Source organism: Microtus ochrogaster, chromosome 7 (genome assembly GCF_000317375.1).
Source record: "Microtus ochrogaster isolate Prairie Vole_2 chromosome 7, MicOch1.0, whole genome shotgun sequence".
Classification (NCBI taxonomy): domain Eukaryota; kingdom Metazoa; phylum Chordata; class Mammalia; order Rodentia; family Cricetidae; genus Microtus; species Microtus ochrogaster.
The window spans coordinates 78,221,917-78,243,256 of record NC_022014.1 but is presented as its reverse complement, the minus strand read 5'-3'; the positions used below and the strand labels follow the sequence as shown (position 1 = coordinate 78,243,256).

The window sequence follows — 21,340 nt, the reverse complement described above, 5'->3', positions numbered from 1 at the left end:
ACACACACACACACACACACACACACACACACACACACACACACACGGGCAGTTTGGAAGAAAATGGCCCCTAAAGGGAGTGGCAGTATTAGAAGGTGTGGTCTTGTTAGAGGAAGTGTGCCACTGTGGGTATGGCTTTGAGGTCTCATTTGCTCAAGCTTCCCTCAGAGTGACAGTTGACATCCTGTCGCCTGGAAGATGTAGCACTCTCAGCTCCAGCACCACCTCTGCCTGTATGCCACCATGCTCCCCCACCCTGATAATGGTCTGAACCTCTGAAACTGTAAGCGAGCCACCCCAGTTAAATGTTTTCTTTATAATAATTGCTGTGGTCATAGTGTCTCTTCACAGCAATAGAACCCCTCCCCCCCCCTCTCACACACACACACAGAGATTGAAGGACCCAGAATCAGCCAGCCTGGCAGGCAAAATGAACCCACACTGGCATCTGTCACCTATATCCTGACATTTTCCCTGGACAACTGGCTATTTGCAAAGGCCGTTTTAAGCCTTCAAATCCCACTGTGGAAACACAAGGCGACTTGCAAAGTATGGGAAGGGCAGAGGAAGAGCCCTCAGAGGAATGAACCCGAGGCTCCTGGCACAGCTCTTGGGGCCTGCATCGACCCCGGCTTCATTTCAACAGATGGCAGAACAAATTCCTCATCAAGCGCGAGAAACTTTCCGGCTCAGCACATTTATTCACCATTTTCCGGTCCCTTTGGTGCCTATTCTTCCTCTTCGTCTTCTGGAACCCGAGCCAGCTTACTGCCTCTCTGAGCTCCCTACTCAGCTCTTGAAAAGGCAGGGCCCTCATTTGGGGAGAAGGGAGAGAAAGAGTGTGTGCTGGCAAAGGGTGGGAAGGAGGGAAGTTAAAGGGGGAGGGGGCAGGGTGTGGGGAGGAGGTCTTGGGAGGGACTGCCACACAGCTGCTTCTCAGAGGCAGAATGACAACTTGGCAAAGGCTCCTGAGGACAAATGGGGCCTCTGAGATCACTGCCCAAAGGGCGTTCTAGAAAAACTGCCTGGGGTGAGCTTGGCTCAGACAGGCACCCTTGCTGCGGCCCAGGGCAGGCTGAGGTCCGTTCCATGAACAGGGCTGTCTGGTGCAGCTTGTGTGCTTCTGGGGGATTCTCCTCTTTAGAGCCAGACCCGGCGGCGTTAGGTGGAAGAAAAAGCCTGTTCCTAGCCTAGCTGAGGAGAGAACTGCCCTGGCAGTTCCTCTGCCCCAGCTGGGAGCTTAACCCGGCTCACTATGGTTGAGTTTACTTAGCGGCAGCTCCCCTTTCCCTGGGCGGCTCTGTCACTAGGAGGCCCAGCTTTTTAAGTCCAAAGGTCTGAGTCTCTCACAGAGAAAAATGACGGCCTTGTGCCCCATCGCCCACAGCACTGCGCCCGGGAGACTCCTGGCATTTCATTATCTCTCGGCTCCAAGGGAAAGAGGGGAAATGGCAGTGCAGACAACGTGTCTTCAGCGTGGGGCCCAGAGACAAAGAGCCAAGGACCCTCACTAGCTGGGCTCTGCCCAGGCTCACACTGCTGCCCACAGCCCCTCTCAGCACCACCGTTTCCTGCTCTGCAGCACACGAGCTGCTTGGAGGCCAAGGAGTCCCGGGGTAGAACTGGGATTCGTCTGCCCTGTAAGAGGCAAGTTCCATGGGAACAGAGCCTTTGAGTCAGGCACTTGCTTATGTACTTTCAACTTTCTTTTACTTTGCCTCTTTCCTTTTCTTTCTTTCATTCATTCATTCATTCATTCATTCATTTATTTATTTATTTTTGGAGACAGGGTTTCTCTTTGTAGCCCTGGCTATCCTGGAACTTACTCTGTAGACCAGGCTGACCTCACAGAGATCCACCTGCCTCTGTTTCCTGAGTGCTGGGATTAAAGACGTATGCCACCACCTCCTGGCCTTACTTTGTTTCTTTAAGATTTATTTTTGTAGTTTTGGTGGTGAGCCTTGGCCTTTAATAGCTCTTTCGCCAGCCCTGTTTTTTATTAATTTAAATTGTGTGTGGGTCTGCATGTGGGTATATGCACATGCATGCGGGTGCCAGTGGGGGCAGAGGCATCAGATCCCCCTGGAGCTGGAGTTACATACAGGCAGTTGTAAGCCACCCATGGGTGCTGGGAACATGTACGTGCACTTACTCGGGTGAATGTTGTTGGCAGTGTGTGAACAAAGGTCAGAAGACAACCTTTGGGGTCAGTCTTGGTCTTGGACCTTGCTTTACGACAGTCTCTCTTGTTACGGCGGCATACAGCTTCGAGTTTCTGGAGATCCTGTCTCTACCCCACCTTCCTGTAAGACTGGGATCCCAGACCCCTGCACTACTGCATCCAGCTTCTATGCGGGTTCTGGGGAGCCAAACTCTGGTTATTAGGCATGTATGATGAATGCTTTTACCTACTGAGCCAGTTGGTTAACACAGCAGGTGTCTGGCCAGATCCAAGGGGAGGAAGCAAAGGCAGGCTGGAGGTAGCCTCCAGGGTCCGGGGGCTTGCTGGCCTCAGAGCTTTGCTGTAATTCTGACCTGGTCCTGGTGCTTACAAGAAATATTTACTATTAACCAATTCCGTCCCCTTTCACAAATCCTTCCTTCCACTTCCTCTCTTTCTGAGACAGGGTCTCATGTAGCTTAAGCTGGGTTTTCTAGTCAAGGCTGGCCTTGAACTCCTGATCTTCCTGCCGCCTCCTCCTACGTGTGGGGATTATAAATGTGTGCCACTACACTGGGCCCAAGCTTCCCTCTTTAGATGGATATATCCTTCAAAAATATAGAAGTTAACTGTCATTATCAGGGTTGCTGTCCCCTTACGGGCTGACACAGGAATCCATCAAGCTAGTCAGAGCATGTGCCCCCCCCCCCCCATCCTTCAATGTCATCCCAGCCACAGGAAGAAACGAGAAAGAGTCAGCTTCAGACTGGAGCTTAGAGAGCCCGTCCTGGGCTGAGGACAGGTAAGCACCAGCAGGGCGGGGGGCCAGACTTGTCAACCTGCCCTCAGGGAGGGAAAGGAACTGGATAACAGACACAGGGAGATGCAGACAGAGAACATTCCTCTCCAAACCCTGCCTGCAAAAGACACCCTGGAACTCTCACACACGTCACATAAAGCCAAGATAAAGAGAGGGGGACCAGCTTGGATCTGGCCTCGGCTGACCCTGAGTTTTAGGCACCAAGCCCTCTGAGGCTCCTGGATGAGAGAGTGCCCCAAGCTGCAGAGCCTGCTCTAGCTCGGGCAGGCCAGGCTGTTTGAAAGAATGACCCCACCCCTGCTTCCCACTGTGGAACCAGGACTCCCATGGCTCCTCCCACTGAGCTGCGGGAACCAGGGCTCAAAGATGCGGCCCTTAGCGGAATCATCATCCTGCTGGGGTACGGCATAAAATCAGAGGCAGTCTGCAGCTTTGGTCCTGATGGGAGTTGATCAGGCTCAGGATAGACAGGAGGAAGGAGCCCTGGAAACTCTGCCAGGGGGTGGGATAGGGACTCCTGGATAAGTCCCATGTAGCCAAGGCTAGCCTTGAATTAACTCACTTTGTTATAGCTAAGTGTGACCTTGAACTTCTGATTCTTCCAGAGCTACAGCATAGGCACATGCTACCATATCTGGTTTGATTTGGTGCCAGGGACCAAGGCAGGGTTTCATGCATACCAGACAAGCATTTACTAAGTTATGTCCCCACCCCAACCCATTTTAGCTTTTATACTGAGAAAGACAGACACATGGCAGCCAGTCAGAGGAGAGGCAACAGCAGCCCCACAGATGATCGTCCTCAACCCTGCTGTACCAGCTGCGGGCTCCTTTGCCAGGGTGACCGGCTGGTATGGCAGAAGTGAACAGATACCCACTGCTAACCCAGTTTAAGGGGGGAAGATCCCCAACATTTCCCTGAGAACAAGAGAGCTGCCACGCAGGGGCATCAGTGAGTTAGAAGCCACTATAGATGATGTGGGTACCTTTCCACACTCTGGTGGTCCAGAGCTCAGAGGCTGAGAGCAGCTGCTACCATGGCCCACTGGGTTTTCTGGCTGTGGCACACACCACACTCCCGAGAAGGCAGAATGGTGCTGCTCCTGTCCCCTCCAGGGGGCACAGCCCGACCTAGCATGGTCATGTGAAGGAGCTGGACCAGAATTAGCAGCTCAGGTCCCAGCCCAGTCCCATCCATTCAGTGTGACCTGGAAAAAGTCACTCGCATTTTTTTGGTACTAAATCTCCCCAGCAGTAAAAGGCCGGGGGAGCACTTGCCTTCTCCGTGCCCTCTGGAAAGGTCAGAGGACCAGGCAGGCCGATTGGATGGAGCTGCTGCCACATCCCAGCTGGGAGTTTGCCTGGCTTCTCTGCAGAGGCGGAGGGAGGTGTGGGGAGAAGGGAGACAATGGGGAGATTTCTCAGACTCACCGATCCATCTCATCAGAGAGGTCAAGATCTGCAGGTACTTAGTCTTCTGGACGTCGAAGAAGGTGAAAGGTCCAAGGAGGAGGGTGAAGATAGTCTGGGGATGAAAAGAGCAATGAGGCGGTGTATAGAGGTGACACGAAGCAGGCTGTGGGGACAGCAGCCTGGAGGCCTTGCTAAGGCCTGCAGTACCACAAGGGAATACCAGCACCTCTTGACAGAGCCCTCCTGGGGCCCATCAAGGTCACTGAAGATAAAGACCCAGGACTAGAGGCGGATGGAAGGGCCAGAGCCTCACTTCTCTGCTGCTCACATACCCTGTTCTGATGTCACTGCCGCTTCTGGGCAAGGCCCAGGCTTCACCCTGGGACCTCCACCCAAACCATCCTGCTGACTTCTTCGGCAGGCACTGATGAGGAGCCCTCAGACCCAGCAGTGTGCTGCTGAGTGTGGATTAGGGATGAAGTACCAGTGAGATGCATCGTCCAGAAGGAAGGCCAGACAGACCCTCACCATCACGGGGAAGAGAGGACAGAGGGAACAGGGACACGAGGGCTCTGATTGGCAGGGGCAGCTAAAAGAATAGGGATGTCCTCTCCCAGCAAGAAGGGAAACAGAGAACAAGTCAGGGCTGTTGGGGCCACTTAGGGAAATGTCAAGGATTGACAGGGAAGACCCAGGGGTGGGGTTGGGAAGCCATTCAGTGGTAGAGAGGTTGCCATGGGCTCAGGCTGAAGCATCACATAAACCAGGTGTGATGGCACATACCCATTATCCCAGGCCTGCTACTCCAGCACTATGAGCACTATGAGGGTGGAGCAGAAGGGCTGGGAGGCCAAGGTCATCCTATCTACACACAAGAGCTGGGAGTGGAGAAGTCAGGGGTGGAAGGTGAACTGCCTGTGGTACTGCCCCCCCACCCCCGAGTTCTTCTCTTTCCTTTGGAGACCAAGGCAAAAATGAACCCTGCCTTAGGCTACTGATCTGTGGGGTACGTAGACCCCATTATGAAAAGCAGTTGGGGTAGATGTGGTGATGTCTCAGAGGGGAGGGAAGTTGGGTTTTCCATGCCAAATTGGCTGCTCAGGAAGCAGAGGGATTAAAAGCTGCTCCTTGGAGTTAAGATGGTACCATTTCCAATCTGCCACTCGGAAGCAGGCGAAACATCAGCCCCTATTAACATTTACACTGTGCCATTTCATCACGCTGATGCTAATGACACTCACCAGAGATGCGCATACAGTGGGGTGGGGTGGGGGCCTGAAGGACCTGGAGAGGCGTCTACCCTGGGGAGCTGGGCTCTGACCCTCTGAGCAGGGTGACGCCATCACAGCTGCCAAGTGGGGTGGGAGGTGAGAGAGTTTCTGTGACAGACAAGAGGGAGCTCCTGGGGGCGGGGAGCCCACTCCACCCCCTCCACAAGGAGTGCAGGAAGTGGGGAAAGCTGTGACCTCTTATCCAAGACCATTATCACTGCGAGAGTGAATGACAGAAGGTTCCAGAACCGCCTAAGAAAGGAGCTAATTAGCTGGGGAGGGTGAAGGCCGCTGGCCACCTCCAGGCTGGGAGATTTCTGGAGAGAAGGGCTTTCTGCTGGGGCCTCAGAACCAGCCTTGCTTCTGTTCAGAAAAAGGGGGCTGGGCGAGAGAAGCATTTGCTTAGGCTGGGTGGATGGCAGGGAAGGGACTCTGTGAAGGTAAATGTAGCCCCGACAGGAAAGCTGGACCACAGTAAGAGAATGCACACCACCAGGCCCTGCCCCCAGCCCAGCCTGTCTTCATGCAATGCCACCAGAAAGTCATTTAGGAAAATCCCCACTTCAGGGAAACTTTCCACTGATGAATTTCTCTGTTGAAGCAGAGACCGGGCTGACAGGGAGAGGCATAAACACAAAATGTGTCCAAACGCCTTTGGTCTGCTGGGACCTGGGCTCTTGGTATGCCTTGGGTTTAGGCAATTTAGCTCTGACCTGTGATGTTTCCAGCTGCAAACATGGCGTCCAACTGTGAAAGTGGGAAATCTTGGGGTGGCTCATGAGGAAGGTCAGATGTCACATAGAACACGACGCCTGGTTTTTAGAACGTTCTAGTGCACTGAAACAGGGTGGTGGCAGTGTAAGCATTCTGGAGGGCACTTCCCAGTGTCACCCTCCAGGGGCCCCTGCACAGAGGCCGATCTATCTTCCTCATCCTCAGCGCACCCTTGAAAAGACTCCAGGACATGAGATACCGATTTCATAAAACTCCATGGTAGACTCCTAGGTGCAGAGGGTCCCTGGGGCCAAGTGAGTGTGACAGAGAGTCAGAACGAGGGCCCACTGCTTAGCGGTCCATATTTAGCCCAGACGCCAGGTCTGCCCTGGCAACTGGACCTGGTGGGAGAGAGTTCCTTTAGGACTGAGCCCCAGCTGTGACCGGATGGCCGGACAGTGGCTGTGCTTCCTTCCAGTGCTCAGCTCCACAGCTGAGTAAGTTCAGGGCCCACCAGGTCACAGACAGCACAGACACCCTGCCACCCAGCAGCCCTCGCACGGGGCGCGAGCTCACACAGCAGAGGGAGCCCAGATGAAGCTGCCGACCCGGAGCTGAGGCTAATTAAGGAACAGGTGTCCATTGCAAATTAGCTCGAGGCAGAACGAAGCGTCTGCAGGCGCGGGCATCCAGAGTGAGAGAGGACGGGCATGGAAGCGGGAAGAGAGCTGGCTGGGGTCAGGCAGGGTAGAGTCCACCATGGCGTGACCCCCAGTCAGGTGAGGTACGCTCTTTCCCTTTTACAGAGAGACTAGCGAGAAAGCCAAGAGACGGCCCGTCCCCTGGGTCTTCCAGTCTAGCCCACATGACATTAGGAATTCGCTGGCTCCTGAGCTAATTTCCCAACCCCCAAATGCCATTGATCAGCTCTAGCTCAGTCTCTGTTCAAGGACTCCTGTCGCCCCTCTCATCACAGGAAGCAGGGACACCCGTCACGGCAGCCAAGTATGTTTCTTTTAAAAAAGAAATGGGGAAAAAAAAAAGAACCAGCAATGCTTTGATTTCTAATGAAATCTTCAAGCTGGTTTCTGGGAATAAAGTCTGAGACAGACCGGGAGGGGGCAAACAGGGCCACTCAAATCTCTCTTTCTGGGTCAGTGAGTTTTGCTGCATACCAAAGTCCCCACAGCAACCTTACTGGAGCCGTGATGGACACGAGGAAGCACATGTTCCCAAGGCACTGCAGGCAGTGCACAGCCGCTGCTTTTTTAGAATGTTCTGGAGTCTCCTGTTTGTCAGGGCTGTCTGCCTTCCTATGTCCCCTAGGCAGATGACATTCACCTCAGCTGCTCAGGCGGCAAGCGTCCGGCCATCTCCAGTCTTTCTTGACTCCAATACTAGATTTCTGCGGTTACCATAACAGGTCCTCCAAACCACAGATTCTCTCTAAACCCAGGAGTCCCAGGTATGGCTCAGAAAGGTGCCCAAAGGTGCCACATAGCACCCCCGCAGGACAAGACCACACCCAGCCCATGAACCAAACAACAGGGCTGCCAGAAGCTGAATTTCTCCAACCGGCGATTGAAATGAGGCTCAATGGCAGAATGAAGACTAGGAAGCTACTTTCTACACCCAGGCCGCTGTCCCCCCAAACAGACCAGGGACTAGGTGACCTGGGGCAGGCGCTGGGGCTTCACACGGGCTGGATGGGCTGTGCGGACTCCCTCCCCCCACCCCCCGGAATAACACAGGGTTTTGGTGAAGTCAGGAAGCGCTGAGACGTCAGCTTCTAACTAACTCAGTGGTTCTCAACCTTCCTGACGCTGCGGCCCTTTAAGACAGTTCCTCATGCTGCAGTGACCCCCCCATAAAATTATTATTATTATTATTATTTTGGTTTTTCGAGACAGGGTTTCTCTGTAGCTTTGGTGCCTGTCCCAGAACTAGCTCTTGTAGACCAGGCTGGTCTCGAACTCCCAGAGATCCACCTGCCTCTGCCTCTCAAGTGCTGGGATTAAAGGCACGCGCCACCACCGCCCGGCTATAAAATTATTTTTGTTGCTACTTCCTAACTGTAACTTTGCTACTCTTATGAGTTGTAATGCAAACATCTGTGTTTTCTGGTGGTCTGAAGTGACCCCTGTGAAAGGGTAGTTCAGGTCCACAGGGGTCATGGCCCACAGGTAGAGAACTGCTATTCTAACTGGAGCCTTCATTCCCGCAGGCTAGAGCAGGGGGCCGGGAGGTGGATACTGTGTCATGGGCAAGCAGATCTTTAAATCAAGAACGTTGCTGAGGCCGAGCCATGCTCACCCTTGGGCTGACCCCACCACACTCGGCATGCTCTGAAGAAAAGCTCTAATTCCACCCACTCTCGTCTTATACAGGCACGCGGTCTGCTGTTTAGAAGGTGGGAATACATGAGTGACAGTCACACCAAGTATAACAGGGCAATGCCTGCTTTCCCTGTGCCCAAATCTTCCTGGCCAGAGAAACAGAAAAGCACACATTTGGTGTCAATCACGCATTAACTGTCCAATAAGAGGCTCCAAAAGTTCAGTCCCACTGCCTGACAGGAATCTATCACGGTCTCAACCTCCTTGTCCCCCCCTTTCCCCACTCCACTTCTATCGAAGTCACCTGTAATGGCCTCCCTGATCAAGGCCACAGGCCTCTTCACATCCGCACCCACATGCGAGGCTTCCCACTCATGTGCAAGGCCCTCAGGGCAGGTAGTGATCGCTGACTGAGGAGACAGAGAGGATGGAGAAGTTCAGGGGCGAAGGAAGAAAGTTGCAGGGTAAGTAATGACACTTCCTGCCACAGCCTGGCTGTTTCTGCAAGCCCAGCTCACTGCATCCACCTCCTCTGCCCCCAGTCCCACCCATCAAGCTAATTCCCACCCTCCTGCTGGCTGGCTCCTTTCTCTGGCCCCACCTCCAACGCTCATTCAAATGCCAGTCTCCTCTGCAGTTACTTCAGGCTTCTCCAGGGCTCGTGACTGAATCACCAGGGCATGGTGGCACCATGTGACTCCAGTCTTGTAGGGAACAGGGCTGCTCCTGCATCCCCAGCAGGGGAGTCAGCATACCGAAGGCAAGGACCACATCCTTGCTTGTTCCGACAGCCAGAGAAGACTTTGCACACATGACAGGATGAGTATCCGTGGGCTATGTTGCACTTGATGAAGTGCCGGGGAGGAAGGTGTCATCATAGTGATGGGAAAGGCACCCCTCCCTAGCTTTGCTGATTTGCTTTGTGCCCCTTACTACCCTTCCTGTCACAGCCAAGCAGTTATGCAGCCGCACACCTGTTGAAACACGATCACTATGTTGGGGGGGGGGCGTCTCTTTCCAAAAACAGTTTGGAAGGCTGAGAGGTATGGCTCAATGGAAGACCGTCTGCCTAGCACACGCAAGGCCCTTGGCTCCATCCTAGAGCTGAGGAAGGGGCGGGATATGCAGGAGAGGAGAGGAGCCTGGCACTCAGCTCCTGCCATCAGCAGTGCTGCCCAGTCCCCTGCCAAAGGAAGGGAGCCCTCTGCACTGTAACCACATGGTGACTCTATGATGGTCCCCACGAGAGGTGGCTTCTTAGAAGAACCCTAAAGAACTAAAGGCCTTCAAAGGGGTTGGTCTTTTGGAAGCATCTACCTCCTGGTAGGATTCCCAGTCACAACCCAGACATCAGCTCTTCCTGAACAACAAGCAACGCCCTAACACCTGCCTTTCATCTTTCTCTTGCCGAGAAGCCATGGAGTGGCCTGCAGCTTTTGATCAGAACTTCAACTCTGGCAATAAGATAGTGGGAAGGACTCAAGGAGGCACATCAGCTGTGAATCCAGCCGGGGGGAGGGGTATCCCTCCTACCTCTGTGGGTGCACATGACAGACAGGAAGATGTTCCGGGGCAGTCCGCTCACATGGCATCTTTCACTCCCAGAGGAGGCTTGGGACTGGAAGAGGGTGTGCTCGACCCTGCTGGCCACTATGTGCCCTTACATGGGCACTGATTAACTTCCTCACCAAGTGGGCAGTTCTCCGAGTGCCTATTTATTTACATCCTCTAAAGGTGAGGTTTCTGTTTATGGTACCCACAGAAGAATGGGATGGGGCTTTCAAGGATTCTGGCACTTCCCATCCCACTGATCAGCTTCTGGGGTCTCAACACAAAGGTCAACAAGTTCCACTCCATGGCTTCCCACCCAGGGCTTCCCTTGTTAACTCAGCGTGGCAGAGAAAGGCACTTCTTAGAAACAGCAGCGTCGGGTGGACCGCTGCAGCGTTGGACCACTGTGTGTCAGGGCTTCGCTAAACACACAGGATCCGGAAGGGCTCAGGGCAGAATTCACAGGCTTGGAGCCCGTCAGCCCCAGAGGAGTGGGTTCAAGTGGTGATGGCCAGATGCCAAATGCACAGCTGAGCTGTCTGGATTGATCCTGGAGGGTATTTCAAATGAGGAAGGGAGGGATGCCAAGCTTGCAGGGCTGTTCCTGTTGAGTGCTAGGGGTTAAAAGCTAATTGGGGTTAATAGCATCTCGGCACGAACCCATCCCTAATTGAACTTGCCACGCGTCCTTGAAGCGTAGTGAAGAAATGCTCAAGGATTCTATTTTTACTTCTCAAGTGGCTGTGAACATTTGGGGCTGGGAGATTTTATTTGCCTACCTGAATCACAACTTCTGGGGCTTCATCTACAACGGGCAGGTGAGCTCTGAGTGGGAGCGTGAAGGGGCACTGAGTTCGGATCGCAGGGATGGGGTGGGGAGCGGGTACGGATGTCCTTGTTAAGCCTGCTCTGCTGAGTCACTCAATTTCTCAAAGTACATCATGTGTAGGGAATTTTCCCAATTAGTGATTGACGGGGGAGGGCCAGGCCCATTGGGTGATGCCATCCCTGGGCTGGTGGTCCTGGGTTCTATGAGAAAGCAGCCTGAGTAAGCCACAGGGAACAAGTCAGTAAGTAGCATTCCTCCCTGGTCCCTGTATCAGCTCCTGCCTCCAGGTTTCTGCCCTGTTTGAGTTCCTGTCCTGACTTCCCTAAGTGATGGAAGCGTAAGCTGAAATAGCCCCTTCCTCCCCAAGTTGCCTTGGTCATGGTGTTTGATCAAAGCAACAGTGATCCTAACCAGGACAGAAGCTGGCACCAGGATGGTGGTGGATACTGCAGTGACAGACCTGATCACATCTTTTATTGGGGGAAGATTATGGAAAACACTTTGGAACTTTGGGCAAGAAAAGCCACAGAGTGTCTGAAGCCTGGCGAGCTGTTCCGTAGAGACCTGGAGGTAAGAATGTTGAGAAAAATGCGAAAGATGGAGGCCTGGCCTGTGAGGTTTCCGAGGGAAGCAGAGACTCTACCAGGCCTTTTGTGTGAAGAATCTGTGTTGACTGCTCAGCTGGGGCTGAAGAATCAGCTGTGATTAACAAGAGACCAACAGCCTTTAATCCCACCACTCAGGAGGCAGAGGCAGGCGGATCTCTGAGTTCAGAGCTAGCCTGATCTACAAAGCAAGTTCCAGGACAGCCAGGGCTACATACAGAGAAACCCTGTCTGGAAAAGCCAAGACAGACAGACAGACAGACAGAGAGTTTCCTTAGGGTCAACACACAGAAGCCGTGTTCCAGAGGTGGTCAGGGGTGTATCTTGTGCTGGCAGCTGAACTTAGCAGTGTAAGAGTCGCCCAAGTGGTGCTGGTTTTGAAGGCTTGAAGGGTCATGGAGCGCAGCTGAGGTTTGTGCTGTAAACAGGGCTGGAGTCCCTGAGAAGAGCCCGGAAGAGGTTATTGGCGAAAGCAAGGGATAGCAGGGGTTTGGAGATGCATCATGGGATGACCACCAAGGACAGCACCAGGAGTGAAGTGGGGCCGGCTGGACCCCAGAAGACAAGCTGTGTTTGCTGCAGGAGCAGAGCTGGAGGAGCCCCTCGGAGGAGCCCGAAGATGGTGAGCGAATCCCACACAATTGGGCACTGACTTAGTTACACTGTTGGAGGTTAATTTCGCTTTGTTCAGATTATGACTGTGCCCTGGTTCTTCCCTCTTGAAGTAAAAAAGTAATTTTTTTTTTATTTGACAAGAGCCCACAGTTGAGGGAGAGACTTTGAATTTTAAAGAGTCTAGATTTTTAAGAGTTTGATTTTTTTTTTTTTTTGAGACAGGGTTCACTGAGTAGCAATGGTTGTCCTGGAACTTGTTCTGTAGACCAGGCTGGCCTCAAACTCAGAGATCCACCTACCTCTGCCTCACACGTGGTGAGATTAAAGGAGTTTGCCACCACTGCTGGCTGAGTGTTTTTTTTTTTAAAGATTTATTATTTATGTATATGAGTGCTCTATCTGCATGTGCATCTTTATGCCAGGAGAGGGCATCAGATCCCACTATAGATGGTTGTGAGCCACCATGTGGTTGCTGGGAGTTGAACTCAGGACCTCTGGAAGAGCAGCCACCTCTCCAGTTCCAAGTGTTTGAATTTTTAAAGACTGTGGGACTTTTTAAAATTTGGGGTGTTTATATTGTAATGTTGATCTTAATCTTGGGGACGAATAAGAAAGGAAAGGTTATGGCTCAACGATGATGTGCTTGTGTGTCAAGCTGACAGTCAGTTGCGCTGGCTGGTTCTGTGTCTGCTTGACATAGGCTAGAGTTATCGGAAAGGTGGGAGCCTCAACTGAGAAAATGCCTCCATAAGATCTGTCTTTAGGGGCTGACGACGTGCAGTGCCACCCCTGGGCTGGTGGTTCTGAGTTCTATACGAAAGCAGGCTGCCAGACTGGACAGTAGTGCAAATGTCTTTAATCCCAGCACTTGGGAGGCAGAAACAGGCAGATTTCTGAGTTTGAGGCCAGCCTGACCTACAGAGTGAATTTCAGGACAGCCAGAGCTATAGGGAGAAACACTGTCTCAGAGAAACCAAAAAGGCAGAAAAGCAGGCTGCCGTGGCCACAGTGCTGCATCGCTGCAACAGTAACCCTGCAGTCGACTCTGCAAACATCCCAGGTATGGGACTACGGCACTGCCAAGACCTGCATGCAAAGGACGCTCTGTCAGTGCTGTTCATTCTGGGCACTTTGAGAGCAGGTCTTGCTATGCTCCGTCTGGGTGTAAATGATCTTCTTGCTTTGGCCTGTAGCTGCATGCACTACCCCTTACCACACACTATTTTATTTTTAATTCCCCATATGAGTTTACTAATGGTTCAAATACTCACGAGAGTTAAGTAATTCTGATCATTCAGGAGAGGGCCATCACCATGCTGAAGATGACCAACAGAGGAACAGATGTTAAACTGGAAGCCGTGTCAACCACAGAATGTGCGCCAAGCCAAGACCACTGAACTGCTGTCACGGCTCACTGCCAGAATTCTAGGACAAGCACTGTTATGCTGTGGAGAGGAGGGCTTTTTCACACCAGACTATATGGTTTCAGAAGTGACTTGCCCTGGAACAGATGAACTGTGACCCTTATAAAAATCAGCCCAGTGGTAGGCTGACCTAGAGAACGGGGTCTTGTGGGCAGAGAAACCACCTGTGCCGGGACAGGCTGCCGGGTCTCAGCACTAACCTGGGCACAATGGAGATGCCACCAAGCCCTTCCTCACTGATCTTCTAGCTCCCGTGGTACAGACGGAGGAGGTTGGGACATCTCTTTAGGGGCAATAATCCACTCCATAGCAGTGACTAATGTCTTGCCCAACTCCTGGCAGAACACACCGTTTGATGGTGGTTACGTCTCAGTGTCTCTGGTTCTACCCTACCTTCTCCCAGCCAGCACCAAGAAGGTACCTGGAGGATGAATGCAGAATGGACCCAGGACAAAAAGATTCAGGTGATGGCGGAAGATGCCCAGCCCATCCCAAACAAGCACGTGCCTCTTGAGAGTAGGGGTGGACCTCACAAATCTTGCTCTTGTCTTGTTACACCCTTGGGCAGAAACCTCCCCCGTGGCTGCACTGGTCTGTCCACTCTGCACTGGAGAGTGGGGATGTAAGACGCCTGTGGCTTGCTGGAAGATGCTGACGCTTAAGAAGAAGCAACAATGGACTGAATGTGAAAATTCCAGGAGGAAGAGGAAGCAGCCACTGAGCTGCAGAACAGAGGTGCGGGCGCGGGTAGGCTGGGAGTGGGTGGGCTGTGGAGCTCAAAACCACCCAGCAGTAGTCTAACAACCAGGGCTAGCCATTAGGGTCCTGTGGCTTGGGCTGGTACCTAGAGTAAAGAAGGATGCTGGCCGCCTGAGGTGCCTGGAACAGATCCAGAATGGCCACATGCAGATGCCAGGGCAGCAATCTCTAAGCTGTTGGTGGAAATGCCACTCTGTTCTGAACCTGGGGAGCCGGAGAAGATGATTCTAGAGGAAACCTAGACATGGGGGCTGCTTTGTCTTAGGAGCTGTTGACTATGGGAGCCTCAATGAGCAGCTCCTGCATGCAGCCAGCGCTAGCCCTGTAAACCCAGAGCCTGCCCTCCCGCCAGTCCAAGGTGACTGGGAAGGGACCACAGCCTCCTGCACGGAGCTGAGGGTCAGTGCATTCAGGGCAGCTGAGAAGATGGGGTCTCCTGGGCTCTTTCAGACTAGCTCTGAGAAGGGAGGAGGAAGCTAAGGGAAATCCAAGACTACAGGGCACTGCCTCAAGACTCAACGCAGTGGTTCCCAACCTTCCTAATGCTTTGACCCTTTATAACACAGCTCCTCATGTTGTGCTGACCCCTGACCATAAAGCCTTTCTCGTTGCTACTTCATAGCTGTAATTTTTCTGTTATAAATTGTAATGTAAATATCTGTGTCTTCTGATGGTCTTAGGTGACCCTGTGAAAGGGTCATGTGACCCCCTCAGAGGCTGTGACCCCCAGGTTGAGCAACACTGCCTTAGAGCCTAGGGTACACCATTGCCTCTTTGGAGACTTGGACCTATACGCAGGCGACAACCAGAAGCAACTGAAAAGCAGTTTTGGGGTCACTTTCGTTATTTCCTGAAGAGAGTGACTGCAAAGCCACTTTTGAGTACTTGTCACACCCCCAGGCCCCTTCTCAAACTTTCTGCCCTCCTTTTATAATTGTTTTTATTATTTTTAATTGTGTGTGGGTATGTGCACACGTGTGCAAATGCCCATGGAGGTCGGAGGTATCTGCTCTCCCTGGATCTGGCTCACAGGTGGTTGTGAGCCACCGGATCTGAGTGCTGGGAACCGAACTCAGATCCTCTGCTAGAGCAGTGTGGATTCTTCTGTGGTTCTTTTTTTTTCCTCCCTGCTTCCTTTGAGACAGGGTTTCCCTGTGTGTAGCCCTGGCTACCCTAGAACTTTGTAGACCAGGCTGACCTCGAACTTGGAGATCCACCTGTGTCTGCCTCCCAAGTGCTGGGATTAAAGGCGTGCATCACTACTGCCTCGCTGCGGTATGGGCTCTTACCTGCTAATACATCTCTCCAGCCCTCTGCTTCCCATCAAAAATTATTTATTTACCATGGTGGCGCATGTGTGCCATGTCACAGGTATAGAGGTCAGAGGAGAAAACCATGGGATTGGTTCTCTCCTTCTACCTTTATGTGGGTTCTGGGGACTAAGCTCAGACTGCAGACTTGCGCAGCAAGTATCTGGGCCTACTGAGCCCCACAGCCCTGCTTCCCTTTTGGAAGACAACTTTAAACAAAATAAACAGAAGGAGGAACCCACATAGTCCGCTTTCTGAGTCACCTTCATTTTGTGGCAGGTCTTTATGGCGTCCTGGGATGCAAATCAAAAACCACCTTTTCGGGGGCTGGAGAGATGGCTCAGAGGTTAAGAGCATTGCCTGCTCTTCCAAAGGTCCTGAGTTCAATTCCTAGCAGCCATATGGTGGCTCACAACCATCTGTGATGGGGTCTGGTGCCCTCTTCTGGCCTGTAGGCATACACAGACAGAAAGTTGTATACATAATAAATAAATAAATATTAAAAAAAAAAAAACCAACACCTTTTCCCCTAACTGAGGAAGAAAGTCACCCTGAGTAGCCTGGGAGGACAGTGGGGCTCCTGCAACACCAGACCGATGGTCTGGAGGTTCAGCGTGCCATCTCCTGCCAAAGGGGCCCACGTCTGCCCAGAACACAAGCCATAGACCCTGTCACGTCCTCAGTCCCTTGGGCTCAGCACTTGGTCCAGGCAACGTCCCCAGTGGCCAGGACGCCTGCCAATGGGAGGTGGCTTTGGGGCTGCATTCCGAGGGATGCTGTTGGCAATCAACTCTCCTCTCCTAGAGCCTCCGGGAGCTCTCTGGGGTTTGTGAGACTGGATCATCTAGAGAGGCTTGGCCTTGGGGCCAGGAGAAAGGGCTCTGAGAGCTGGCAGGGGAACCAGCTCTTTGGACTGTCTCCCAGGTAGGATCGCTTTCTAATCCTGGCTTCTGGTTCCACTTCAGAAGACAGGTGTTGAGGGGGATTAAAAGCTTTTCCCAAAATCTCAATTACTTAGCTGTAGCTGGGATTAGAGCTGGGGTTACCTGTATCCAAAGCCTATATCCTGCTTAGCGCACTCAGCTGCCCAAGACTGTGCCTTCCACTTGTCTCTCCCCATCCCCTCCTCAGCCTGGCCCCCCTAGGGGAGGAGGTTGGGCAGGTGGGATGGCCTTAGTCTGGCACAGACATTGTTTCTCTGGCCCTGTCATTTGAGCCCATCCTGCATGCCTGTGTGGTCTTTCTCAGCTGACAAGCCAGATGGCACCCAGCGATGGGCAGAGTTCCAGGAATCTGATGCCAGAGCTACAACCTTTGTGGTTTGGGGGAAAAGATAAATATTGTGGAAAACCCACACAGTCATTCGCATAATGACTATGAGCCATCAGGGTTTATAATGGATGGTTGTCTCCTCACAAGCGAGATGGAGTGAGGTGGGAACCAGCAACACCAGGCCCAGCTGAGAGGTCATGGGGGGCAGGGAGGTGGGATAGTGTGCATGCGTGCACGCCTGCGTGTACACAAATGGGCATGCGTATACATGCACAGTGGGCTGTGGCAGTGGAGAGCTAAGAGCGCTGCCTGGAGGAATAGGCCTGACTGTGGAGGCAGCCCTGCTCTGGTAACTCCCTGTGCGCAGGTCAGGCACAAAGAGGAGCTGGCAGGGGAGCAGGTGTGGTGAGCCGGGGCCTGCAGCTTCCAAGCATGTGGATGGCTTTTAATTGCTCCCCTCCAATGCACCCCCCAAAGGTGCTCTGGCCTGTCCTGGTGGTGAGGACCAAAGGATGCTGTCCCTTGGGGACAAGAGGAGCTGGCTGTATCTATGGAGTTGGATTTGTCGGGTTAGGGCAGTGGCTACCCAGCAGTAGTTGGCTCTAAGAAACCAGCAGACCCCAAGAATCCCTGAGCCCATGCAGGATAGGAGGATCCTGAGACCGGGGAGGGAAGCCAGAGCATGACAAGGGCTCAGAATGTGAGCATCCTTTGAAGATGCGGATCAGGAGGGTAGACAGTGACGGAAGGGAGGGGCTCTAAGAGTAAGAGGCAAGACAGGGAGTATGCCAATTGGAAGGCTTCAGGTCCCACCTCACGGAGTACTCCAGGGGTTTTAAGCAAGGAACCATCAAATGCACCTACCTAGTTTGTACTTGGAGTCTTGGGTGGGGCTCCTCTCAGTTTTAATTTTTTTTCAGTATTTAGTTTAATTTTTTTCCTTTTGAAACAGAGGCTCTCTAGCTAGACGGACCAGGCTGGCCTGGAACTCACAGAGAACCCACCTGCCCCCATCTGCCTCCCTGCATGCTAGGATTACAGGTGTGTGCCAAGATGCCTGGCTCAAATGAGGTTACAGCGGGCTTTAATCATTTCTGCTAAGAAGGAGATAGGGAGAACAACGGGGCTAGCCACTTGTTCCAGACAGACAGAGGAGGGAAAACTGTCCCAGGCTCAGCAGCCTACTAGAAGGCAGGGCAAGAATATACAACCTATGGAGCTGGAGACATGGCTCAGCAAGCAGCACTGACTGCTCTTCCAGAGGACCTGGGTTCAATTCCCAGCACTCACATGGCAGGCAGTTCACAACTGTAACTCCAAGATCTGACACCCTCACACAGACATACATGCAAGCAAAACACCAATGCACATAAAACAAAAATAAATAATAAAAGAATACATAACATACACTTGCCTAGCATAGGCTCTGCAGAAAGCCCCATGGCGAGAGAAGGACACATTGGGGTATGATGGTAAATTTAAATGGTCAACTTCATCCACTCTAGAATTAACCTAAGATTGCAGTGAGGGATTGCCTAGACTAGTTTGGCTTGTGGGCATGTCTGTGAAGGGCTGTCTTCATCATGATGATGTGGAAAGACCTGCCCTACTGTGGGTAGCGCCATTTCCTAGGCAGGGGTTCTGGACTGTGACAGAAAAGAAAGGGAGCCAAACACTGATTGGCACACATGCATCCATCCCCTCTTTGCTCTTGAAGTGACCAGCTACTTCAAGTTCCTGCCTTGACCTCCTTGCAATAAGGGGCTGTAATCTGAAATTGTAAGTTGAATAAACCCCTTTTCCCCTAAACTGCTTTTTAAAGTTTTGTTTTGTATTGGTTTTGGTTTTTTGAGGCAGGGTCTCTGTACATAGCCTGGGCTGTCCTGGAACTCACTCTGTAGACCAGGTTGGCTTCACAGACATCCTCCTGCCTCCGCCTCTCGGATGCTGGGATTAAAGGTGTTTTATCACAGGAAAGAACTACAACTAGGGAGGATGGGTCTGCTGAAGGCTGGCAGGGATGTGGAAGCCATGGAGGAGAGCAGTGCGCCCACGCTCTGTTTCTTCAGGGCCACAGTGACAGGAACACAGCCCAGAACTCCTGGAGCTCTACAGATCTGGGTCGCCGGCCCTCACTTTTAACTACAAGCCCCCAGCTCAGACTTGTTGATTCTGATGTCAGGGCAAGGCAAGCAGGACTGCCACATTGCATCACATGAGAAAACTGGCCACGTCCTTGGTCTCCAACCACTGGGGGCTGGGGAACCAGCAGGGGGCTGTGCTGAAGGTGGCCTTGGTCCTGACGGGTCCTGAGAACCAGAAACTCCAAAGGAAGGCAGGCTATGTCAGAGTGCTTAGGGCACGGGGATCCTCTGTGCCATCTACCTAGCAAGACAAGGGGCATGATGGATGGTGGGCTTAATGCTGGCTGACAGAACCCATGTCCCCGAGAGTGCCATTAAAAATAAAAACAACTTTCTCACTGAGCAGGAGAAGGGAGCTCAGGCCCAACACCCAGAGGGCCATGTGGTGGAGGGGGAGAGGGAAGTTGTCATAGTGTGGTTCAGGGAGGTGACACCCGGGTGTCCTCAGGAAGGAGGGGGTGGGCTCGTGGCCGTGAACAAACAGGAACAGAAAGGTCTGGAGGCCTGAGTGACCACAGCGGAATGACAGTGTCCTAGCAGGGTCCATGGGATTCCTGGACAGGGGTTGACAAAACAAGCCAGTGCTGGAGCAAGTGACAGGCAGTCTGAATGTCATCTAGAGAGCAGGTGGGGAGAGTACGCTCACACACACGCACAGCCACTCCTGTATGAGATGCAAGCATAGCTCTCTAAGAAAGAAAGCCACAGGCCTGTTTCTGTGTTATTGATTTCCTTGTAAAGGAAAGAGACAAGCTAATCCTTCCATGGCTGTCATTCCATCCTGAGCTTGGTCACTGCTAGATGCTGGGCTTCACTCCACATTAGACCCAGAGAGCAGGCACCTGAGTTTCCAGGGAGTAGGGGGAAATTCTCCCTTCCCGAAGTCCCTGACTCCCGGAATAAAGGAGAGGGCTCAGCAAGTGTGTGGATAAATTGGGTCTGGGGGCCACACCCTCCGAGTCGCAAGACTGGATTTGGTCATGATTGCTCTGCTCACACCTGTGGGGCCACCTGGGCTGTGACCAGCATCTTTTCAGGAGGGAGAGTAGGGTGGGTGACCAACAAAACAAACCCAAGTATGCAGGGCCTCCAGAACTAAAGGTGGTGCTGCCTAAAAGCATGCTGGGAGGCAAGAGAGGAGAGGAGATGGGCGTCATTCATTGTGCCCATGAGACCTGTCTTTATAAAACATCACCTGGTACCCTCAACCCATAAGCACTGCCTGCCTCCCCCGCCCCCCACTTCAGACACCCAGAATCACCCCATCTGGTTCCAGTTTGATGTTGGGGTGAGTCCTAACTTGTGGGTGTGTGACAGGATGAAGGATGCTCCCCAAAGACACCCCTCACCAGGTTGCTGGATTTTCTGGGCCCTTTTGGGATCCTCCGTAGATGGCCTCACCAGAGCTCTTACCCCCTCATCCTAAGTGAGAACCCCTTCCTTTTCCTGTCTCCCCTGTTTCCACCCAGTGTCTGTGCTACACACACTATTTTTTCTGGCAGCTTTGCATGGTCTGAGTGTGTGATGGGCTGGGGGTGCAGCATGGTGATCTGGAGAACAGTCGGGTCCTGTGACATTGCTGCTGCTCCCCAGACTTCCGCTCCTTGTTAATGTCCCTTTCTCACTGGTCCTGAAGGCCTCTAGGCCACCTCCTGCCCCAGAATGGGTAAGGATGAATATTCAAGCGATGGCGGCAGTGACCCACTTATTAGCAGATGCTAGACAGCCTCAGGGCACAATGGCTGATGTTCAAAGAACAGAGCAACTTTGGCAGCGGAAGGGAATGTCCTTGGGAAGATGCTCCCTTCCAACCTTACTTGAGGTGTTAGGAAAAGTCTACTTTGCTCCCTGGGAATGAGCGGCAACAAGAGAGAACACCTCAAAATCAACAGGAGGGTCAGACCAGTGCAGCCCGGTCCCTGGTGGAGGTCATGCTGTGGGACTGGCAAGCTGGTATCCCCAAGCTATGCAGCATAGCTAGGGCTGCCCTGCAAACAGAGTGCTCTGTCCTGAGTCTGCGAGAGGGCCTGAGGATAGCCCACTGAGCCAGGATGTCTGCCTCCATCCGGGGAGCCTGGGGAAGCCACTCTCTGGGAAGACAGCATGAACTTGACGGT

General features: G+C 52.7%; 1 protein-coding gene across 2 annotated transcripts in view; it reads right to left on the bottom strand.

Moving 5' to 3' along the window:
* Positions 1-21,340, bottom strand: part of Tmem104 (transmembrane protein 104) — a 67,026-nt gene that overhangs the window by 13,446 nt on the left and 32,240 nt on the right. For both annotated transcript variants that reach the window (XM_005350699.2, XM_026780434.1), the window contains one exon: positions 4,412-4,505. In XM_005350699.2, coding sequence (XP_005350756.1) covers positions 4,412-4,505 — 94 coding nt within the window. The remainder of the gene's footprint in view (positions 1-4,411; positions 4,506-21,340) is intronic.